Source organism: Lacerta agilis, chromosome 9 (assembly GCF_009819535.1).
Source record: "Lacerta agilis isolate rLacAgi1 chromosome 9, rLacAgi1.pri, whole genome shotgun sequence".
Classification (NCBI taxonomy): domain Eukaryota; kingdom Metazoa; phylum Chordata; class Lepidosauria; order Squamata; family Lacertidae; genus Lacerta; species Lacerta agilis.
In genome coordinates, this window is record NC_046320.1 from 46,835,085 (window position 1) to 46,857,797 (window position 22,713).

The following is a 22,713-nucleotide window of genomic DNA, read 5'->3' on the forward strand; positions in this document are numbered from 1 at the left end:
GCCCTTCAAACTCTATCCAAATAAAAAGGTGCCAAATCTAGTTTGTGGGGCAGGAGTGTTCCACAATCTGAGTGCAGTCATTGAGAAGGCCTTTGCTCTTGTCCCAGGCAGCTGAGTTTCCACCCTTGGTGGTGATGTCCTTCTGATCTATAGGAGTGGGCAGGGTATTAAGGGAGGAGGCGATTCATAAGGTATACTGGACCTAAGCTGTTTAGAGTTTTAAAGGGAATCCCAAGAGTGTGGTGTTGCTCTCCCCTCACAGTTGTCACCCAGCAGTGGTGGCCTCTTTTAATTTCTCACCACTTTATTTCACTGGCAGAGGCTGTTGGAGTCTTAAATATATAACTGAGTTGGTAGACCATGAGACTCTTAATCTCAGGGTCATGGGTTCAAGCCTCACATTGGGTATTGCAGAGGGTTGGATTAGATGACCCTCACAGTCCCTTCCAACTATACAATTCTATGATTCTGTGGTGTCACCTGGGCAAGCTATATTTTGGGGACGTCAAAAAACCTTAGGTTTCCTATTTAAATAAATCAACTTAAATTTCCTTGGCTGACTTATTCCCATTGTATTTTACTGTGGCTAGGTTCAGCATTCCAACTCATATTCACTAAAATTCCAAAATGTTCTTTTAAACAAGATTGCTGGATTAAGTCCCTTTGCAGTGAACATAAACTACAGTCAAAGTTGTATAAAAAATGTACTTTCTCATTACTATCCAGTTGCAATGAATCTTTCAATTAGTCATCTTTCTCACAATAGTTTTTATAATGCTCGAAATCTTTTTTTCCAACTATAGTAAAAGTGTTTTGTGGGCCAAAGTCTCTTTAACAATTTTATTGAACAATAGCATTAGTAGAACTGGACACAAACAGAAGTTTTAAGTGAACTTAAGGTTATCATTAAGAAATCAAGCCAGTGTTTGCTATAAAAACTGTAGTGCAAATATGGAAGTAACAAGGACTTTTTTCTTCTGCCGCAAGCAGTTTCAAGAACCAATAAAGATTAATTGAATTTTTATGAGCCAAACCATTTGAGAAATAAAAAACTAATTTGGCCTGTAGTTAAGTTAGATAACCTGGTTTGTTTTGCAATGAGTAGTAGTATTCATTCAGGCATTTTGTGGTGTTGTCCTAAAGAGTAATTGTAATCTTAAAAGTGTAACCATTATTAAACTCTTAAAACCTGAGTTTGATATTATAGTGTGATATGTAATGGAAGCTGAAGAAATTAGACTCTTGGAGCAATAAGAATAATAAACATTAATAATTTGTATTTTCAATCGCAGCTAAGTTAACTCTTTCTCTTTTCCCTCCTTCCCCCTTCTTCCCGGTAGACTCACACGGGTGAAAAGGAGAAAATCTGTCCATACTGTGGACAGAAGTTTGCAAGCAATGGAACACTGAGAGTACATATTCGAAGTCATACAGGTACAACAATACTTTGTAAGAAACAAATAACATTTCCTAGGCACTTGAATTGCACCATTTCATAGTGTAGACTTGCCTATTTGTATTGAAGGACAGTTGCCATAACTCCCCTGTAAAAATCACTGGTGCCGAAATTTGGAATTAGTTGCTTAAAAAATGAAATCTAATAGGATAATTGTTATAGAGAACCCTAACTACCACTCACCATACTTTAATATTTTTACAATACAGTTTGCAGTGCATGTACTCCTGGAATTTTACTTTAACCCTTTAGTTCCTCTTTACCAAAGGTGCTGATCAGTTTAAACGTTCACATTTGAAACCATGCAAACGCCAACCATGCTTTAAGAAACATCTATGTAGTTTATTCCCTTGTTCAACATATCTTTCTCACTCATGGTTGGGTGCTCATTTCTGATTTAGCTAGTTGGCTTTTCGCCACTGTTTCTCTTGAATGCCAGGCAAAAGCTTTTTTTCCTGCGTAAAAGTTCTTCGCAAGGAACAGCTACATGGGTCCTTCTGTTTTAGACCTGCATTATGCACATTGCTGCTGCTCCCTGTTCTTCTGCTTGTGTTGCAGCCTGCAGTGGCTGTATGTCGCTCAGTTTTTTTTAAAAAAATATTTTTTTATTAAAGACTTTTTTTATTTACAAAGGTAGTGCAATGTCTCTCTTGTATTTTTTCCATGTAACATTTTTTACAAGTCAATTTCATTTGCTGAGACATAAGGAAGAAAAGGGGGAAAGAGGTGGGCGGGATGGGGAGATGGGTGGGGTGGGGTGACAATGTTTCTATTTTACTTAACATATGTAGGGTTTGGTGTCAGAGTTGTTTGTGCAGGTTCTCTGTTGTTCACTTGTGTTCCTTTGGTGGTGAGAGAGGTATGTCACTCAGTTGTAGTAAGCAAGGTACATGTTGTGATGCATGACACTGTGACGCATGTGGTTGGAGAACAACACTATATTACACATACTGATGCACGTTGATGTTGCACTGACTTTCAGAGATACATTAAAATCTCCAAATTCTGGAGAACTTCTGCCCTAGTCTGTGTTGTTGTTGTTGTTGTTGTTTGTTGTTATGCAGCTCCAAACACAACTGATGATGATGATGATGAGGTGATAAAACATCAGACTTTAAAAACTTCCCTGAACAGGGCTGCCTTCAGGTGTCTTCTAAAAGTCAGATAGTTGTTTATCGCCTTGACATCTGATGGGACGGTATTCCACAGGGCGGGTGCCACTACCGAGAAGGCCCTCTGCCTGGTTGAATTTGTAACTCTTCAAGGAAATGATTAATTACTGAGTGGACATCCAATGTAGCTAAAAGTTGGAAGATTCATGACATAAAATGTACCCCTGACCGATAAGTCCGGTTGCGGACGACTCTGGGGTTGCACGCTCATCTCGCTCTATAGGCTGAGGGAGCCAGCGTTTGTCTGCAGACAGCTTCCGGGTCATGTGGCCAGCATGACTAAGCCGCTTCTGGCAAACCAGAGCAGCACACAGAAATAATAATGATAATAATAACAAAATAATATATTTGTTTAACAAACATTATATGCTGCTTGATTCTTACAATACTTCTAAGTGGTTTACAAAAAATATTAAAATGATCAATAAAAATAGTTCCTCAAGGTAGTTGTTGTTGTTATTTGCCCTTCCTCCTAAGGTCCCAGGGTGTGCTACAACAATTAAAATACATTAAAATACAATATTGTAAAAAACCTTACAGTCACAAAAAATAACATGAGGGATAAAAACTTTTATCTGTCCACTTTCTCCATACTGTGCATCATTTTATATAGGCCTCCTCTTATTCGTCTTTTCTCTAAACTAAAATGCCCCGATTGTTGTAACTTTTTCTCATAAGGGAGTTGCTGCATACCTTTGAACATTTTGGTTGTCCTTTTCTGATCTTTCTCCAACTCCACAATATCCTTTCTTGAGGTGAGGTGACCAGAACTGTATATAGTATTCCAAATGCGATTGCACCATAGATTTGTATGGTAGCATTTTGATATTTGCAGTTTGCCTTTCAGCTCCCTTCCTAGTGGTCCCTAACATGAAATTTGCCTTTCTCCCTGCTGCCACACACTGGTCCCAGCTCCAGTTCCCTACTTGTAAGTTTTGCTGGCAATCCCTCAGTGCCATCATGTTCTTACAACTGGCTGTACGTGTCTCTGTCACCTAATATGAAGTAGTTCTACTTATCTATAGATCTGACAGTACATAGAAGACACAAATTTTGAAAACAAAGTAGATGCCCTAGAGCGTTCTGTTTACCACAGACTACGTATTCACGTAATTGGCAAGCTGCAGAGTGTTTTTGTGATGTTTGGTTTCCAACTTAAAAGGGTGAGGATTGGTGTTTGACATGCAAAGCGCTTGTTAACAAATAGTCTTCTTATGACATTCTGTTCGGTTTTGCATAAACAAATTTGGCTTGCTGGAAGATGACAGAACATGTGCACTTAATCACTTGGCTTCCTAATATGTTTGATAAGTCTTAATCACTTCCATCTCTCACGGCCACCTGTTAAGATTAAAGCTGTTTACTTGTTTGGTCTTGTTTGTAATTCTGACTGTAACAAGGGCTGAATACTGATTATTCCAATGAAAATTTAGATTGTGTAGCTGAAACAGAATCTACTTCTTGGAAAGGGCTGAAATTGTAGTTCCTAACTGGAGGGTAAGGACTCAGCAGATGGTCACAGAATCCTTTTTTGCTGGTCACTGTGATGCAGGCGAATAATCCTGGGACAAAAGTTTTGTAAGAGGATATTATCTGACCCTCTGTATGTAGCTGCACATTAACACATTTGCAGTATAGGAAGCTAGTAACGTTGTACTAAATGGTGGACCCTGGTATGATCCATCAGGGCAGTAGCATCTTCATATCATGACTGGTGTAGGATTAAGTTTCATATCTCCAGAATAAAGTGCAATGAATTATGTGTTGACAATCCCGAGACTTGAGCATTGCACCAAACATGTGGGTGTTGTGCTTTAATCTTGTCCTCCTGTTGTAACCTTTTCTACCTGTGTGCAGTGAGGGATGGGGCATAGCAGTGTTTCTCACCTGCTTTCCCAGAGCCAAGCCTTGCTGCCAGTTATTGAGAGGGGGGAAGGTTCAGTTGTGGGAAGCTCAAAGTGGGCGCAGCAGTGGAGCCAATCTGATGTTCCTCACCTCTTGATGATGCTTGGTGGTAGGAAGCCGGCTAGCAATGCTTTGCTGTCTGCACCATCCTGTCAACAGCTGGGTGTCTGTAGGATTAGGTTGTGGTTTTGTAAAAGGGGCTAACATTCATTTTGCCCACAGGCCACCACACAGCTAGCTTCAGGTTTGCTCATTATAGAGTGGTTTGTCCCAGTATTAATTTGCAGAGTAGAAGGTTGTGACCATAAAGCAGACATGCACAACGTGTGACCCCTTAAGCCAAACGGATTCCTCCATCCACATATGTCAACCCAACTGCAGCTCAGTTAAATGTATTTTTCCCTTGGGTTTGCAAAAATGATGGCTGTCAAGCCCTCAGCAGGACAGAGGTGGCATATTGTGTTCCACTTTATGGGTCCCAACTAAAGCAGGCCTGGCTTAAAGGAACATAACAGTAAACTAACTGCCATCAAAATGTTTGCAGAATATTACATTCTGTATCACCTCTCTTTGTTACCGTGAACAGCAGATTGGCTTCCTAGATATTGTAACTGTTTCTTGGGATTCCCATCAAGGGCGTAACTCCAATGAACCAGCCCAAATGTTTCAGCATGTGGCAAATGGCCCAAATATTTCAGCAGTGGAGCTAGAGAACCAGGCAGAGGGCCGTCTTGGTAGTGGTGCCCTCCCTTCACATGTCAAGGAAATAAACAACTATTTTACTTTTGGAAGACATCTGAAGGCAGCCCTATTTAGGGAAGTTTTCAATGTTTGATGTTTTATTATGTTTCAATATATGCTGTGAGCCACCCAGAGTGGCTGGGGAAACCCAGCCAGATGGGCGGAGTATAAATAAAATTATTATTATTATTATTATTATTATTATTATTATTATTATTATTATTATTATTATTGGAGTAATAACCATGAACAGTGATGCACTGAGATATAAGAGCATAGATATACGGGAGGACAGGGTCATGGGTGGCTTTGAAGAGGCTTGAGCTGGATTCAGCAGTAGAAATGAAGTAGCATTGATGTATTAGGAGGACCTTAATTCATATATTCCCAAACAATCCTTATGTTTAACGTGCTTTAGTAAGGAAAGCGAAATTTAGTATTTTATTGTTTCTAACATAGGTCTTGTTTACAATAGGGGGTTCTTATAAGCAGTTGCTCCCCAACACACTTAAATCTCCGAGTTGTTTACACAATTCAGGGTCTATCCCAGAGGCAAGTTAATTGAGTTCAATGTGAAGAAAGCAACCAAAAAAAAGAACCCTTGAATCACCTTGCTGATAAGTAATTGTGTAAACAATAACAGAGTTATCCTGGTTAGGCAAACAAAGTGAAATGTGAATGACCCAAGATAATCTGCAAGGGGTTATGACCGAAGAAGTCTGAAATCCCTTGTTTTTCTGATGAACAAACTTGAGATTGGACTCTTCAAAACTCATTTAGCTACCTTAGATATGTACTTTGCATCTTGGCTAATTAATCTCCTTACATACTGGTATATTGCATTGATGTTGATTATTATTATTATTTCTAAATTCAATTTACATACCAGTCTTCACACACACAAAATCCCAGAGTGGTTTACCCAATAAAAACAAAGGAAAACTTCAAACGTAGGAAAACATCAAATCAGCAACTATGGTTAAATTCCACTGAAACGATCAGCATATTGGGGCGGCAGTAGACAAAGCAATTAAGTAGCAGCACTGCAAATAGCCATGCTAATTCACTAACCTTGCCCAAAGACTTGTGTCAGCAGATGTATCATAAACTGACATTGGTATGTGAGTGTGGCATCCTTATCTCCATAGTGAACAAGTTTCATAGACAAGGGGGTCACCACCAAAGAGGCCCTATCTTACAAGAAATGTTTGCAGAAGGAACCATGAGATGGGTTTCCCCTGTGGACTGCAGGACAAATAAGGGGAGAGGTTCTCCATCAAGTATTTGGGTCCTAAATTGTTCAGGACTTCACACGTTAGAGTTAATGCGTTCAATGCAGCCCAGTAGTAAATAGCCAGTGAAGTTCGCATAGCATTCATGTGTTATTTCTTGCCTTATCCCTCACAATACATGTGGCTGCAGTCTGCAGCAGGTACTATTTCCTGACTCTCCTGAATGGTATAATAAAGGATGGAAAGAGTTTTAGAAAGCGGACACCTATCAAAATAGGCAATAGTGTGGTAAATTTCCTTCCCGTCCTGAATCCCTATTGACTTTATCAAAATTTTAAAGGAGTAAAATTATCCTACTGAAATAAAAACGTGTTTAATATTTCTGACACTGACTCCAGGAGAAGAGAAACAACATTGCCACTGGGGACTCAGATGGTCCCAGTGCCTAGGAGTGCCTATTTCCTTCATCGGCTGGTTCGCCAGCTTTGGCCTCTTTTGAGCAGAGACAATTTAGCAACTCTAGTAACTCACAGACTAGATTACTGCAATGCACTCTACATGGAAACTGCCCTTGAACAAGATTCAGAAATCATTCTGAAGTGCAGGAATCACATTAGTAGCTGGAGTTCCAGCAGAATTGGCCCTCTTGATAGTTCCATCACCTTCAGAAGTTTGGGGACTGGTGGTCCAGGATAAGTTGTTGTCTCTGGCAGCCCCTAAGCTGTGGATTTGCCTCTCCCCATCATTATGCAGTTTTTGTAGTACTGTATGTTTTATGCGCACTTGTGGTCTTGGACTCTAATTTGTTTTAAACTGATTTTAATATTGTATTTTAAAATTGTAACCTGCCCTAGAACTTCACTGTGATGGGCAGGCAAGAAATCTAATAAATAATGATAGCAATAATAAATATTCTCATTTCTTCTTCTTTTTTCTGGGTTCCCTAAAGTCACAGTATCCTTCATCTTGGACACTGCCACATAGTAAATTTCCTTGATCTTACTGCAGCCTTGCTTTATAACAAACACTTGGGTGATTTTTCTTTCCTCTTAAAAGAAAGAATCTGTTGTCTATAAAAATACTTTCATTCTAATAAGCCACAAAGTTAAAGAGTTCTGCATTCCTAGCACTTTGGGGTTGTACATCATTGTCTATTTTATCTTCCTGCGACAGTTAAATCTTCAAAAGTACCTGTAAAGTCTCAGGCAGCTGTCAGCCTCCTGTTGGTTTGCTACTAGTGGATGAGAGAGTCACATTCTTTCAAAGGATGCTTGGCTAGATTGCTAGTGACTTCTTTAGATCAAATGAATTACAACACCCAATAGGTTGAATATTGTGAGGAGCTGGAAAAAGAACCAGCACTGGGTTCACAGGGGTCAGAGATTTTAATCTTCCTTCCTTCCTTCGTGTTTTTTTAAAGAGGGGGTGGTCAGAAATACTGATTCCATCCCATTAAAAACCCAAGGGCCCTCAAATCCAACAAAGAAAACATGCTAAATTTCATTGAAATCAATGGGATCAAATGTAACTTAATTTTTTTTATTGTACTTCAAAATATAAATTGGAGTCCTAAGGGGGAAGGTATTACTAAAGAAAGTGTGACTTATTTCCAAATAAATATATTTAAGTGGCTTTGTCAAGTTTATTTATTTCCTGAAGACATCCTAAGTATGTAGTGCTGTTTCTATTACAGTAACCATACATAGATGGAACCAGGATTATATTACAGTTGAATTCATTATGTTTGTTTGTTTGTTGCCATAACTCAAGATTTGTCTTATACTACCATCTGATGTTTCTTTTTAAGACATCTTACTGCCAGTACTTCGCAAATTCATGAAAGCTTTCCCCAAACCCATTTTTCTGAGCCAGAATATATTTCAAGCTCAATATTGAGCTGGAGCTGATTTGGATTATTTATATCTATTTGGTTTGCAAAATTTGAGCGTTATTTGAATGTTCTGGTTTTGTTTCCTCACTGAACATTTCATAAACAAAAGGTTTACATAACGAAATAAGCAAAAAGTCCTTTCCCAGCCTCATTTATTTCAATCGCTTGGCTATCTGTCAACAAAGTGCATCTCTCATATCCTATGTGTGCTTAGAAAAACATCACCCCTATTTTTGATGTTTCTTGGTCTGTTTGGATAGCTGGGTTGTACTGTATTATAAATTTATTGAAAGCACAGGCCAATGAGTTGTGCACGTGCAGCGCTAACATACTGGTACAGATTCCTATTGGTTTACTTGCCAGTAAGAACTCGGCTATTGTCTTCAATGAAAAGCTTTGTGTAGTGTTGTTTTTTTTTCTCCTGACAAGAAAAAAAATAAAATAAACATCTATCCTATGCAATTAGACAAAGTAAAATTTTTCAGTGATTGCAACAAGAGCTCTATTGCTGCAGTTGACTTTTCTAAATTAGCGAAAAGTGTAAACAAATACTTTTGTACAACATTCTCTAAGCATCTAACAAACTTATGCTGTTCTCCGTTACCTTAACCTTTTGTCCATTCATACTTGTTATTGCCTGCTGTCGTCACCTCACACTATCTCTGATTAGAAAAGCTCTCTTACAGCTTCCTTTCTGGACTGCTCTATTGATCACCTGGCAGGGGGTGTTGAATGTGTGATCCAGATGGCCCCGTCTCCTTCACCTCCCATGACCTCCTGCCCAGGAGAATTACCTTGATTTTGCAGATAGGCTGTGGTCATGGTTTGGTATTGTAGTGCTGGATTGCTGATGCTTCTCTTTCTCCTGTTATCTGATCTAGGATATACTTAAATAAAACGGTCAGAATTCAGGATTAATATTCAGGATTTCTCTTTTTATCAGCAAGGATGTAGTATGGGAGTGATGAAATAAAAAGAAGTCTGGTGAAACCCAATCTGTTTGAGTTCTATAAATAAAATCTGTTTTAACACAATGTGCTGTATCAGACTCACCACCAGTTTTACAAGAGCAAGACTAGTGTTCATGTGCTTCCTTCTCACCTCTCTTTCTCTGGCCCAGCCATGAAGATCTAGAAGCATTTTTTTCATTTTAGAGTACCATCTGAACCCGGCAAACTGTGCTGAACCTTCCTTATAGTTTTTTGAAAAAAGCCAACTTCAAGCAATAGTTTTAAGATAGTTAAGCTTAGGCACCATTGGGAGACTGGACATAATGCTAAACTGTGGTTGATCTAAAGTGGGATTGGATGCTTCTGAACACTTTGTTGCAGTGCTGGAGGATGGGCAGGGAACACATGAGTCCAAAGCTTGCTGCAGTTTGCGGTCATAATGCTAAGCCATGGCTAACTTTACCATTGCATGCAAAACAGCTTCATGTTGGAAACTACCTATTCTTTTGTTGTTGTTGTTTAGTCGTTTAGTCGTGTCCGACTCTTCGTGACCCCATGGACCAGAGCACGCCAGGCACTCCTGTCTTCCACTGCCTCCCGCAGTTTGGTCAGGCTCATGTTGGTAGCTTCGAGAACACTGTCCAACCATCTTGTCCTCTGTCGTCCCCTTCTCCTTGTGCCCTCCATCTTTCCCAACATCAGGGTCTTTTCCAGGGAGTCTTCTCTTCTCATGAGGTGGCCAAAGTATTGGAGCCTCAGCTTCAGGATCTGTCCTTCCACTGAGCACTCAGGGCTGATTTCCTAAAAAATGGATAGCTTTGATCTTCTTGCAGTCCATGGGACTCTCAAGAGTCTCCTCCAGCACCATAATTCAAAAGCATCAATTCTTCGGCGATCAGCCTTCTTTATGGTCCAGCTCTCACTTCCATACATTACTACTGGGAAAACCATAGCTTTAACTATACAGACCTTTGTTGGCAAGGTGATGTCTCTGCTTTTTAAGATGCTGTCTAGGTTTGTCATTGCTTTTCTTGAGAAATATACAGAAATGGAAAAGCCACGGCTAACTAGATGCAGCTCATAGGCATTGCAAAGCCTACTTCTGTTAATTTAGGTTTATTGCTTATTTCACAACATATTTTGGTTTGTGAAAAATACAAACGCATCAATGATTGATCCTTTATGTTTGGATTAGGCAACATGGTGCCCTCCAGGTGATGTTGAATTACAACTTGAATAAGCCCTGGCCACTAGTCAGTGTGATGTGGGTCTGATAGGATTGCTCTGTTAGATATTTATTGCCATAATGTATATATTTTTTAATTGTTAAACAGATTTTAAGATAATCTGATGGGTGCTCATGATTCATTTTTATAAACCAATATAAGTGTAAAATTTACTATGTTAATACTGAGATTTAATTAAAAACCTAGTTTTTAAAAATCCAACAACAGACAATTGTTACAATTGGAATTTAAAAAATCTAGTTTTTAAAAAGTTAAATGAATTGTTTATGCACCTTGAAAGTAATATTTTAAATGGGCCTAAGAATGTAATTTCAAAGTGCTTTGAAAGCACTGAAATTAATGGTACTTACTTAAACATAGGGATTGAAATACGAAGGAATATTTTAAGCTCTTTGTAAAGCTCCTTTGTCAGACCATAACAAAGTAAGCTGCAGAAATATTCAACAACTGTGAAATAATGTTAACTTTTGCTTATGAAAACTGAATATAACTGGAACCAACATTTTTTTTACAAAATCTCCAGCTCTTATTGTCAGCATTGTGCATTCCTATGGCTGCGGTTGTTGTATCCTGTGCTACCACAACAGATTCTTATTATTCTGAAGCATCTCTGTGTACTTCATAAATTGCATGACTGAGCAATCACATTGTCTGCCTGTTTTTTTAAACTTAAATACTGCTCACCAGGGGGCTGGGGGTGGTTATAAATATCATAGCTCATGCAAAGTGGAGGTTTAAGTTTTCTCTCCCCAGCTTCTTTCTCTGTAAAATTTGCTCCCTGATGCAGTAAAAAAAAGTTATCATTGGTGTAAAATGGGACCCTAATGCTAATTGCTGCTTGGGAGGATGAATTTCATTTCAGTGCAGCTGCGGTAGGAATAAGATTGTGACCATCCTGAGCAACATGTAGCAGTGTCCAGAAAAAAACCCACAAAGACTTGCAGTTGATACATAAACACAAACACCACTTCCATCAGTCATAGCAGTATTTCATTAATCCACTAATTAATCCTGAGGGCTACGATTTAGATGTAAAAGCTAAAATTGTCTGTTGTATGGGGTCCTCAGCTAAGCAACAAAAGAATGAGGACACATCAACTGTACATGATGGATGATCCAAGGCAGGTCAAAGCAGGAATAACATTTTGTTATCAGATTCCAGTGTTGCCTTCTACTGACAGTTGATTGTATCCTAACTGTCACATTCATTGAATGGGGAATTCTCACCTTCATCTTTCCCGCGCAGCTCCTCAGAATTTGGGGGTTGGGAGACCCTTTGGAATTCTGTAGGATATTGTGTAAGGGGACTGCAGTGGAGTGGGTTGTTGGTTGAGATGGTCTCTCCTCATGTGAGCCATATTCTTCAAAAGCTACAAATGCTAAGGTTACAAAGGACATTGAGAACAGTGTTCCTATCAGCCCTAAAGCCACCCCATTAAATCAAAGCTCTTCTCTGTAAACAAAGAATGAAAGGGGGGGATCTCAGCACTGGCCTGTCAGCAGTCATCTGCTTATGAATCTTTCCAAACTTTCCCCTTGAAATGCAAAAAGCCTCAGAACATTAAAATGTCAACTGGATTAATTAAATGTTTGAGTCCCAACAGCTCCTGCAGTGTCCAAAGGATGACAGCATGGATTAGTGACATCAAGGGTCACAAGAGATAGTGTCACGTTTCAAACAGATGTGAAATGGGTAAATCGGAGCACTTGGGACAGCTTTCGGGCTTTGTTAAAAAATATTTGCTCAAATCCTTTTATTCAGAGTTAATGAGCTAAGGCAGGGTGATGGGATAGTGGGAAAAGAGAGAGGCAATCACATTTTACAAGTGCACTACTGTTCCCCCACACTTGATTCTTCAGGTGACTTTATTCCTAACAGTGTTAAAGCATACATAGCTAATCTACTAAGACCCATAAAGTAGTATCACACACTGCTTCAAATGTATGGTGTGGGTGTAAAGATGGAGTGTTCATGATATGGCTCCACATCATAAGATGGCTGTGGCCTGGTTCAAAGATTCTGGAAATCAGACTAACGGTTTAGTAACGCTGCCAAAGTATGAGGGGAACTACTGAAGCATGGTCATTCTAGACAAGAATACCATGATCAGAGGGACCAACATCCATCCAAACGTTCCTGTGAAGAGAGAGAATTCAACCTTGCTCTGTCATATGCCAAGACAGTTTTATTTCTGAAACCCAGTGGCTGCCAAAATCAGTTAAATGTGTGGCACTGAAAATCAATGGGATCAATTGTGTAATCAGGGTAGCTCCTTTTGATGAACCTTTTAAAGAACAGTTGTATCACAGCACTATACAACTTCCTTTTGCTTTTGAAAATGTGGGGTGAAAGTTCTGTAATATTATCAGCCATGCATGAAAGTGAAATATTGTATGTTTTGCATTTCGTTGTTTGTTTTGCATGATAGCCCTGATTTTTGCAAGGAGGACGGAAAACGGTAGGCTATGACCCACTGAAGGCATCTAACTAGAAGTTGTGCAGCAGGAGTCACAGCAGGAGCAATCCAGTGGATCTGCTTTTAGTTAAATAAGATACATGAATAGAATGGGTTGAGGTAATTAAATTGGATGGTGACACCCAGATGGCTCTAATGATGAACAGCTGTGAGGTCAGGAAAACATACTGTACTTTTGAATACAATTAATGACTATCCATAAAAATGGCCATAAAGTGACCATTATAGAAGGCCCCCCCCCCTCCCGCAGTCAGCACTGTTGTCACCAGGAGTACGGGGGGTGGATTGTCATATTCATATCTTGTTAAGACAACATCAAGCAGCTGTACTTTGATGTTGCCCTGCTTGATGCAGAACTTAGTGTTCTTTTGTTCTTAAGTGCGCAGTCACTTTAAAGCATAGATGCCCCAGCCTTTCTGGCCTCCTTCACACACAGAAACAGTGTCATGGGAATAGTTTCAGTGTGGCACAGTTGCTCATTGCAGGGCTGTGTGTGTGTGTGTGTGTGTGTGTGTGTCTATTATAACCATACGGACTGTGCCAATTGTGTGGATCTTTCCCATGCAATCAGTAGCCTACTGGGAACGAGGCCCTCATTTGTATGAAGTGAACATTAACATTTGACCACAGAAATATGCCTTTGACAGACATACACGCTGTGCTTCTTTGATCTTCTAAGACAGTACGTTCTTTTTCCTGGGCCACAATTTTTTTAGACCCAGGTCATGGTTTGAAGGCACACATTGCAGCACCATTTCTGATGCGAAGCATGTCTGGATCTGGTCATTGCCTGGATAGGAGAACACTGGTAAACCCTGCTTTGAGGAATATCATCTGAAAATCCTGTCTGTGCTGTTTTGAACTCAGTGGCAGAAAAGTGTGATATAAGTAATAGTAATAATTCTTTTTAAAATCTGGTGTTTACCTTATTTTCAGGTGAGCGTCCGTACCAGTGTCCTTACTGTGACAAAGCTTTCAGCAAGAATGATGGGTTAAAAATGCACATTCGCACCCACACAAGGGTAAGTATGGCTCTGTTACCTTGTGTTATAGCTGTTTGTTTGACAACCTAAAGTGGACCATGGAAATAAAAATATATTGTGTAGTAGGAAATCTTTTCCTCAATAAAAAGGCAAATTTCAAAAGGAAACATTGCAGCAAGATGTATATTCATAAAACTTTTCAACTTGAATGTCAGAATCCTTATCAGATTCTGTGGAATTGCAAAGTCGTTTTTCTATCTGCGTTGTATGATTACGTATTTCGTGGTAAAGGGTGGTGTGGCAAACTTTTTGTTGCATAACAAACCTTCGTATTTAATCCAAATACCCTTGTATTTCTAAAACAGAAAACAGAGCATTTCCACAGTCATTTAACTCAAGCCATGTGTGGCATGATGGTTTAAATAAGTTTGAGACATCATGACTGATGGTCAGATAAGAAGATGAAATGTCACGTACCTCATTGCCTGTGACAAACAACACTATTGGAAATCCCTGCAGCCATGCTAAGTGTGATTTGCAAATCCAGAAAGCAGAGACAAAAAGTCTGTTTGAACCCTCCAAGTTTAGTCCCGTCATGTTGTTTACACACTCTGTTTCTAAAATCTGAAAGTCTTTCTTGTTTATAATCCACTGAGATTTTATGTAACTTCTTGCCAGTTTATGGATCTTTCATTGCAAAATAATAGGAGCTTGCAAGGAGTTTTCAGTGATGCAAATAAACCACCTCCACTTCACACCAAGCAAGAACACAACATAGAGTCTGCTCTTTGAGTATCTGAGTGAATAGATGAATATTTGACGTGTTTATCATAAGATAATTGATCCTGGCTTTGTATAAGATAAAACCTTGCTTTAGCTGCCGTGATACACTGTACTTAAATGACTGGAGAAGAGCAAAGTGAGGGCAAGCTCCTCTCTGGGGCTACCATATTTATGCAGTCCCAGTAAGCCACAGTTCATTGTACCATGAGACCTATGAAGGATGGGATTCTGAGCATCTTTTTTCCCTTTTAAAGCCTAAAAGATATATGCACATGGATAATATGTTTTCCATGGTTGCTTTTCATACATGGACACACTAAAGAAATGTAAATTATTTTGAAATGTTCACTATATCAGCATACCACACTGTTCCTTGGTTTTAGTCAGTGGTCGTATTCACACCAAATGTGTAAAACACACTCACACCCCTTTAAAAGTAATGGCTTCCCATGAGGTATCCTGGGAACTGTAGTTTATTAAGGTAGATGGGAACTGTAGCTCTGTGAGGGATCTCCTGATATCTCTGAGCATCCTTAACAAATTACACCCCCCCCCAAGTTTACTTGATTAATATGGTATACTTTTTACTGTCATGACTGTTGAAGTGGTTTAAGAGTGCTTTAAATGTATGGTATAGACTAGTCTCTCTCTCACCCATCTCCCCAGCTAATAAGCAGCATTGTGGGGGATTCATCAGCATCATAGCAGAAAACACCTCCCCTCCCCATGTATTATGATCCTGATGAAAATTCCCACCTGCTTTTAATTCTTTTTTAAAATGGATAGTCTTTATAATGACACACCTAGCATCATGTCTAGTTTGGCCCAGAGTCAGACTATTGGTCTATCTAGTTCAGGCAGAGCACTAAGCCTTCATAGTCGTGGTCTTTTAAACTGAGATTTGGGGGTCTGAGCTTGGAGCCTTCTAGATACAATGCATGTGCTCTACCAGTGATCCAAGTTCTAGGTTTCCTGAGAATGTTGCAATAGTTTCCATATCCAACGACTACAGAATCTGACAGCATCTGATGTTTTGACCGATTGCTCTTTAGTTATGGTTGTTATCTTTAATGTTTAATGATATCCTTTAAAACTTTAAGCAAAAGCACATGAAGTCTATAGAACTGGGGTGTTCATTTCCCCCCTTTTAAGTTTGGAAATTTAAACAAGATTATGAATTATTACTAATTGAACATCCGTTTTACTGCTCCAAGGAAAAGTTTTAAACCTGCCTTTTATTTTAATGCTTAGATGCATGCTCTCCAGATTAAAATTCTCAGCATTTAAAGAAAAGAAGCAAAGTGGTGCCTCCCGAACTCCTCATTTTTACTTTCAAAGGGAGGGAGCTAGTCTGAACATAAACTTTTCTTCATTTGTAATCACAGGCTTATTAATACATTTTAACTTAATTTCTCTTCATGTAGCTAAGAAATTATTAACATGCAAATAGAAATTAAAAATGCTTAGGGTGCAAGTAAGGCCCATTGAATTCTGTGAGACCTGTTTCTGAGCTCATGTGCCTAGGATTGTGCTGCTAAAGTTTAAAATATAATCACATGTTTATTGGTCGCCCCACAAGCCAAATGCAGCAAAACAATGCAGAAGTTATTGGCTGCAATTTACTTGACAGTGGGCTTGGTTGTATGCTGATAGTTGTCACCATCTTTAAATTTGCTAAAGATGGTTATTTATATACAATATATAAACTATGATTTTTTTTTTTTAATTTGCTTATCTGGTTGCTGAAATGTTGGCACATTTCAATTTCTTCCACATTTCAACTGTTTTGCTGGAATTCCCATCCCAACCCTGGATTTGAATGTGCAAGACCTCTTCATGGCCAAGCAGGAGTAGAATAAGGGAGGCTCAGCTTTGCTTAGGCTGATTTTCATCACACTAGCTATGGTTTAGCATGGTGTCCGAACTTCATGCTGCTTTTACTGTCTCTTGCTTTCATTGAAGTTAATGAGGCTAACATTCAGCAGTCTAGGCTTGAGCACGTGATTGCTAGATCAGTTATTACATCTTCGTAGAAAAGACGTTTCCACAGTTCTTGACTGGAAGCACAATAAGGGCTTTTTAGGGATGCAGGTGGCGCTGTGGTATAAACCACAGACCCTAGGGCTTGCCGATCAGAATGTCGGCGGTTTGAATCCCCACGACGGGGTGAACTCCCATTGCTTGGTCCTTGCTCCTGCCAACCTAGCAGTTCAAAAGCACACCAAGTGCAAGTAGATAAATAAGTACCGCTCCGGTGGGAAGGTAAACAGCATTTCCATGCACTGCTCTTGTTCACCAGAAGCGGCTTAGTCATGCTGGCCACATGACCCAGAAGCTGTCTGCGGACAAATGCTGGCTCCCTCGGCCAGTAAAGCGAGATGAGCGCCACAACCCCAGAGTTGTCCGTGACTGGACCTAATGGTCAGGGGTCCCTTTACCTTTACCTAGGGCTTATTTGGAACTTTCACAAAGCTCTGAGCTTCAGATGTTGAGTAGTTAATAGCATATAGGTGAGTTTTTATTGTCAGCTCTAGGATGCAGCAAGCTACTCTTAGAACCTGGATGCGTAGTGGTTTAAATGCAAAAATGCCAGCTCAGCCTGTGGATTGCATATGATCTCTTGCAGAATCCCACATTGTTCTGCTTTGGGATATTCTCTCAGTTCATTCAGGTCAATGAATGGCTAAAAGCAGGAGATCAGAAGAATAAAATGAACAGAGTATGTAAAACAATGTCAAGAAATACTTCAAACATATTAAATACTATGAGCCGATGTATACATCCACATGCATGGTTGCCATGCAGAGTTGTGCACCATTGCTTTTGGGATTTGAATCTGGTGTGGAATGTACATGGGCATCACTTCCCCATGGGTACTGGATCTGTTTCTGGCCAAAGATTCATAATGGCACCAGCCTGGAAATGTGTGTTTATAGGAATTGGGGAGCCTGTGAATATCTACTCATCTAGAGATAATACTTTGTACAAATTTGCGATTATTATATGGAGGGGCCCAAATTGGTGGCTTCAGTAACATGTCGACTGCACACTATGCTGTCGTTCAGTGTTTGATTAATGGTTTCATTTACTATAGGCTTAACCTGCTGGAATGAAACGGGATGTGTTAGCAGCATTATTGTTTTCGTCACAGAAATGTAACAAAACAAAATGTAATTCAGAATAAGTAAAGGACTGAATTAGATTGCTAACTGAATGCTGAATAATGTTGTTGCTATTCTAAAAAGATACATAATTCTTGTTACCCTTTGGCATGTTCAGAGAAAATCTTCCAGTCTCTTGTTGACTTAAGGACATTGGCCACAATCCAGCATAATTATGTATTCTGAACTTCCTTTGAAATCAGTAGAATTTAAGAACGCTTACCTGTGTACTAGATTGCAGCCATGGCTTTTACTACCCACAGCTTTTACTACTGCTGTGGGTTTGTATTTGACATATTTTTGGGGTCTAGCTTTATAGGTTAGAGGTTTCTCTCTACTGAAGATGAATAATCACCAGATTTTCCAGTAGAGGGAAATGCATTTTAGAAGTTTGCTGCTAAGAATGGAACAAAATATCTCTAGGCCCCTCCTGTCTAAACCAATTTCCAATAAATCCTAGGGTTCATTAAGATTTCAGGTTTATTTTCTCACAAATCTATTGTAGTTCCACAAAAAATTTTTTACACGTCACTGTTATGCTTCTATGGAAAACTGAAAAGCAATGGATCTGGTTGGCAGTCCTCAAGGTCCTTGCCTACAGCTTGACATCACCAGGATTTCTGAAGGGCTATGTGGTTTATGGAGTGGGAGATTCACCTAGCAATAAAATAACTCCCCACCCCCATTTTTATTCACTTTTTTTTAAAGGCTACGTTACGGCTTTGGAGCATTGGTCTGCTACCACAACTGTTACACAAATAATTTCTTTAAATTGCAATCCAAAAGGAAGGACTTTTCCCACTCTGCCTCATTTCATGAAGTCCATAGTCGGTTTCCAGACCAAAGAGGGTTGTAAGAATTTCATAGGTTCTTGTTTCTTTTTTGGTTGGTGGCCTGCCTAACTCCATGGCAGTTTGCTGTTAACTGTGCTCTTGTGGGTAGACCAACCATGCAATGTGTGGATGCTGATGTTATTACTCTGCTGTATACATGGGCTGTATTACATTGGCTGCCAATGGAGTTTTATTCCCCAAACTAAAAGCAAAAGGCAGCTATTATTTACAGGAACTCTGTGAGGAAAGTGCATGATTTTTTTTTAACCTTGGAAAGCATTAGCATAATTCCAAAATTTCATCTGGGATTTGTCATTTTTGACCACACGTATATGTGAACTTTTTCCTATCACACAGTCCCATCAAGCACCTTGAGCCCATATTATGACTAGTCAGATTTTTGGAAAAAGTGAAATATTAAAGCATTTGTGTTTGGGGGGGGGATTATTAGAAACCAGTTGTTTCTTCTTTTAATAAGAAGTGCTGGCTTTGAAATTTTAGGTTGCAAAATGTTATGCTCTAGGGTTGGTATCCATATTGGAAAGTGGCTTCTGATTTTCCTGTGTCTGGACAGTGCCATTGCCTACCACAATTGAGGACTTACTCCTCAAGGGCTAAGGCTGTGCTAGACACCTGGGCTTGACACCGGACTTTCTATGTGGTATCTTATAATTTTCAGTCATGACAGCCATCTGCAATCTGCATTCTGAACTGGTATAGACCAGATAGAGGTTTACCACTTCACTTGTGAAAACTTGGCCTTAGTTTTCTGCATGCAGGAAGATTTTCATGTGGGGATACTTACAAACAAGCTTATGCATTCTGAGGTGCTGGTATGATATCTTGAGAGGATGGTACTGCGTGCCTGTATGAACATTTTAGCCGTCTTGGAGCAAGCCCAAGCAAACAACTTTTATTTCTGCAAACCTCTCCTCTTCTAAAGAAAATGTTCCACTAAACAAAAGCAAGGACTGTAGCTAAATAATAACAACCCTCCAAGTTTCTATTACAAGTAACTGATACTTCAGGCACCAAGAGAACATTAACAATGTGGAAAAAGATGTCGCCTGGCAAGTTCTCCACACTAGTAAATCTATACAAAACATAAAGATAAAAACTATAGCAACAATTTGGGAAGAGAATTAAAGCCATTAGGAAGGACAATGGGGACACCGAAGACATTAAAAGAAAGATGAAAAGATCTAAAAGCACAGAAAAAGAAAGGGAGGGATGGCTTAACTGTCAACAAACAGAAGGTCATCTGGAAGATAATAAAAAACGGATTTCACAGGCACTGAATGGCTGCTAGGACTGTAAATTCCAACTGTTTATGGAGCATCTATCAGATTATAGAAGCAACTACTTCCACTCACCAAAGTAAAATAATGTCATGTGTTTGCGTTTATTGATGACAGGAATATAAAAATGGGTTGTGGGTATGGATCATTGTCACTGTTGCTAAGTAGCTTAGTAAATATAAAATATGCCAATCATAAATCAAACCATATGTAATAAAGGAAATTCTATAACCTGTCTCTTTTATGTGAACCAACACATTGAAAACACATCTCTTGGCCATATATTAAAACTTTAGGTTTCAAAAATTATCTTGCCACCAGTCTTTCTTTCTTCGCTCCTTCCTTGAACCATACTCCATCCCTATCCAACCACATAATGTACATTCACTGAAAGATGTGTGAACCAGCCCTATGTAGGAAAGGGTAAAGAAATGACAAGCTTATTTCATACTAGGTTATGGGAGACTTAAGGGGCAGCCTTCTTTCACAAATTGCAGCCATGGGTTGGGCTGAGGTTACATTAGAAAGATATCTGGAGAGAAGCCAGGTAGATTTTTGGTCCTCTCAGCTTGCCAGATGAGTTGAGTAGCACTAGAAAAAAATCTCATTACACTGTGATAGGTTCCTTTTCCTTTGTGGCCGCTCTGTCTGTTTGCCCTGCTACCAGTGAAGTTGCCAGCTACTGCAGTTGAAGCAGCGTCTCTGACAGAAATAGGTTTAAGTACATTAAACTCAGAAAACAAGACAATGAAAATGCTTGCTCCTGATGGCCTCAGCCCAGATAATTGTTTTCCTGGAATGGAGTGTTTTTTTCTCAGAATTTTTTTTTAAAAGGGTTTCCTCCTTCAAATGTCCTCTTCTTATGAGTCACTTTCAGAGTTGGAGTGAGACATTCACCCAGAGTGGACGAGACAGCATCTTCAAATCACAGTGCAGGCAAACGATAAACAAAACATTTGTAAGGCATGATCAGTAATCCCATAGCTGTGATTGTTCTGTATACTTATCTGCATTTCTTTGCATCTCAGATATGGAACTGCTTACTACACTTTATTTTGAGCTTTTTACTGAGCAGCACATGCAGATAATAAAATGGATTTTCAGAGGGCTTACACCAAATGTGGTTTGCATTAACTACAATACAAAACAAATTAAGGCTATGTTGGTGATGCCTGTTTTTCATATGCCTGAGACATATACTTCTGTAAAAATTACAGGGGCCTGTCTGTGGAATATTTACTCAATCTGTAGTCAGGGAGGGGAAAAAATCCTGTTGACGCAAAAGCCTGAAGACAGGACCCGCAAGATTCTTTTCTAAATATCTTGTTTGCTAGGAAATAGACCTATTCTGATGTATTATTTTTTTTTAAAAAAAATGCTGGTTACCCAAAGTAAAATAAATATTAAAAAGCCACAAAAGTGGATAAACATTTCTCTGAAAGGAAAAACTTACACAAAAGAGCTCCATCATCAGGAGTATGTTGAGACTACATTGAGGAGTTCTTATTCAGAGGGGTCATTTCATCATGCATTTGGTGAGTTTAAAACTAACACTGAAGTATTTTAGAAATATTAATATTATTTATATAGTTGATGTGTGGGGATGGGAGGGGTTCTTGACAGGAATATCTGTCCAGCATTGTCAGTTAAACTGAAGAACACGTCCACAGCCTCTCAATTTCTTTCCATATCGTATGCACAGATAACTACTTTTAATTGTATGATTCTGGAAAACGCTAGCACTTGTGGTCATTGGTATTATGGTTGACAGAATTAAAATGGCTTCAATCAAAATGCTTCTTTTGAAAATGGGTTGTAAATCAAGCTTTCTGAGACATTGTGTTTTTTAGTTATTCATATTAAAAGTTATGGAAAAACAGACACACCTACTTCCCTGAAAAACACTGGTTATGAAAGACAGAGAAAGATTCCTAATTGTTAAAGTGGAAGACAGCTCATATTGCTGCTGAAATATTTTGAGGGGGTATTCAGTAAATTTTTGTTACAAAAATGTAGATAGCCCCAAAATGGAAGGAGTGAGAGATAAGGGCTGCAATCATATACCTACTTATCCTAGAGTAAGCACCATTGAGCTCAATTTATAGTGAGTGTAGCGTTGTACTGTACCTGTTGGATTTTATTGAAATGGTATAAATTTTAAGATTTAGGCAAGGAGGAAAGCTGAAGATGGAGACATGGAACTTAACAGGTTTCTTTGAAGTTGTTACAATAGCTAAATAACTGGATGGAATTGTTTTTAGGTGTGATTTTGCATTTGTAATTTTGTCTCGATGATGACGAATGATAATTGTAGGAACAGTTACACTGGATTGTATAGATTTCATAGTTTGATAAACAAATGATATGATGAGAGAGGGCATGGCCAGGCTTCCAGTGCAGTACAAGGTGGCAGTCTAGAGCTTTCCCACCAGCTATGAAGACTCATTTTGCTGGTGTCTGCACTGAACCTTGTCTCATGAAACTAATACAAAGCCCTCTCACCATCCAGTATGGAATGCTTTCCTGTTAATAGCCTGCTCTCTACACCTAGTCACTTTTAATTCCTTCTCTTGCTCACTGTGTT

At 39.1% G+C, this 22,713-nt stretch overlaps 1 protein-coding gene across 4 annotated transcripts in view; it reads left to right on the forward strand.

Annotated features, from left to right (window-relative positions):
* The window catches only part of PRDM5 (PR/SET domain 5), an 89,905-nt gene that overhangs the window by 51,521 nt on the left and 15,671 nt on the right, over nucleotides 1-22,713 (forward strand). For all 4 annotated transcript variants that reach the window (XM_033159871.1, XM_033159874.1, XM_033159873.1 and 1 more), the window contains exons 13-14: nucleotides 1,341-1,434; nucleotides 14,008-14,093. In XM_033159871.1, coding sequence (XP_033015762.1) covers nucleotides 1,341-1,434; nucleotides 14,008-14,093 — 180 coding nt within the window. The remainder of the gene's footprint in view (nucleotides 1-1,340; nucleotides 1,435-14,007; nucleotides 14,094-22,713) is intronic.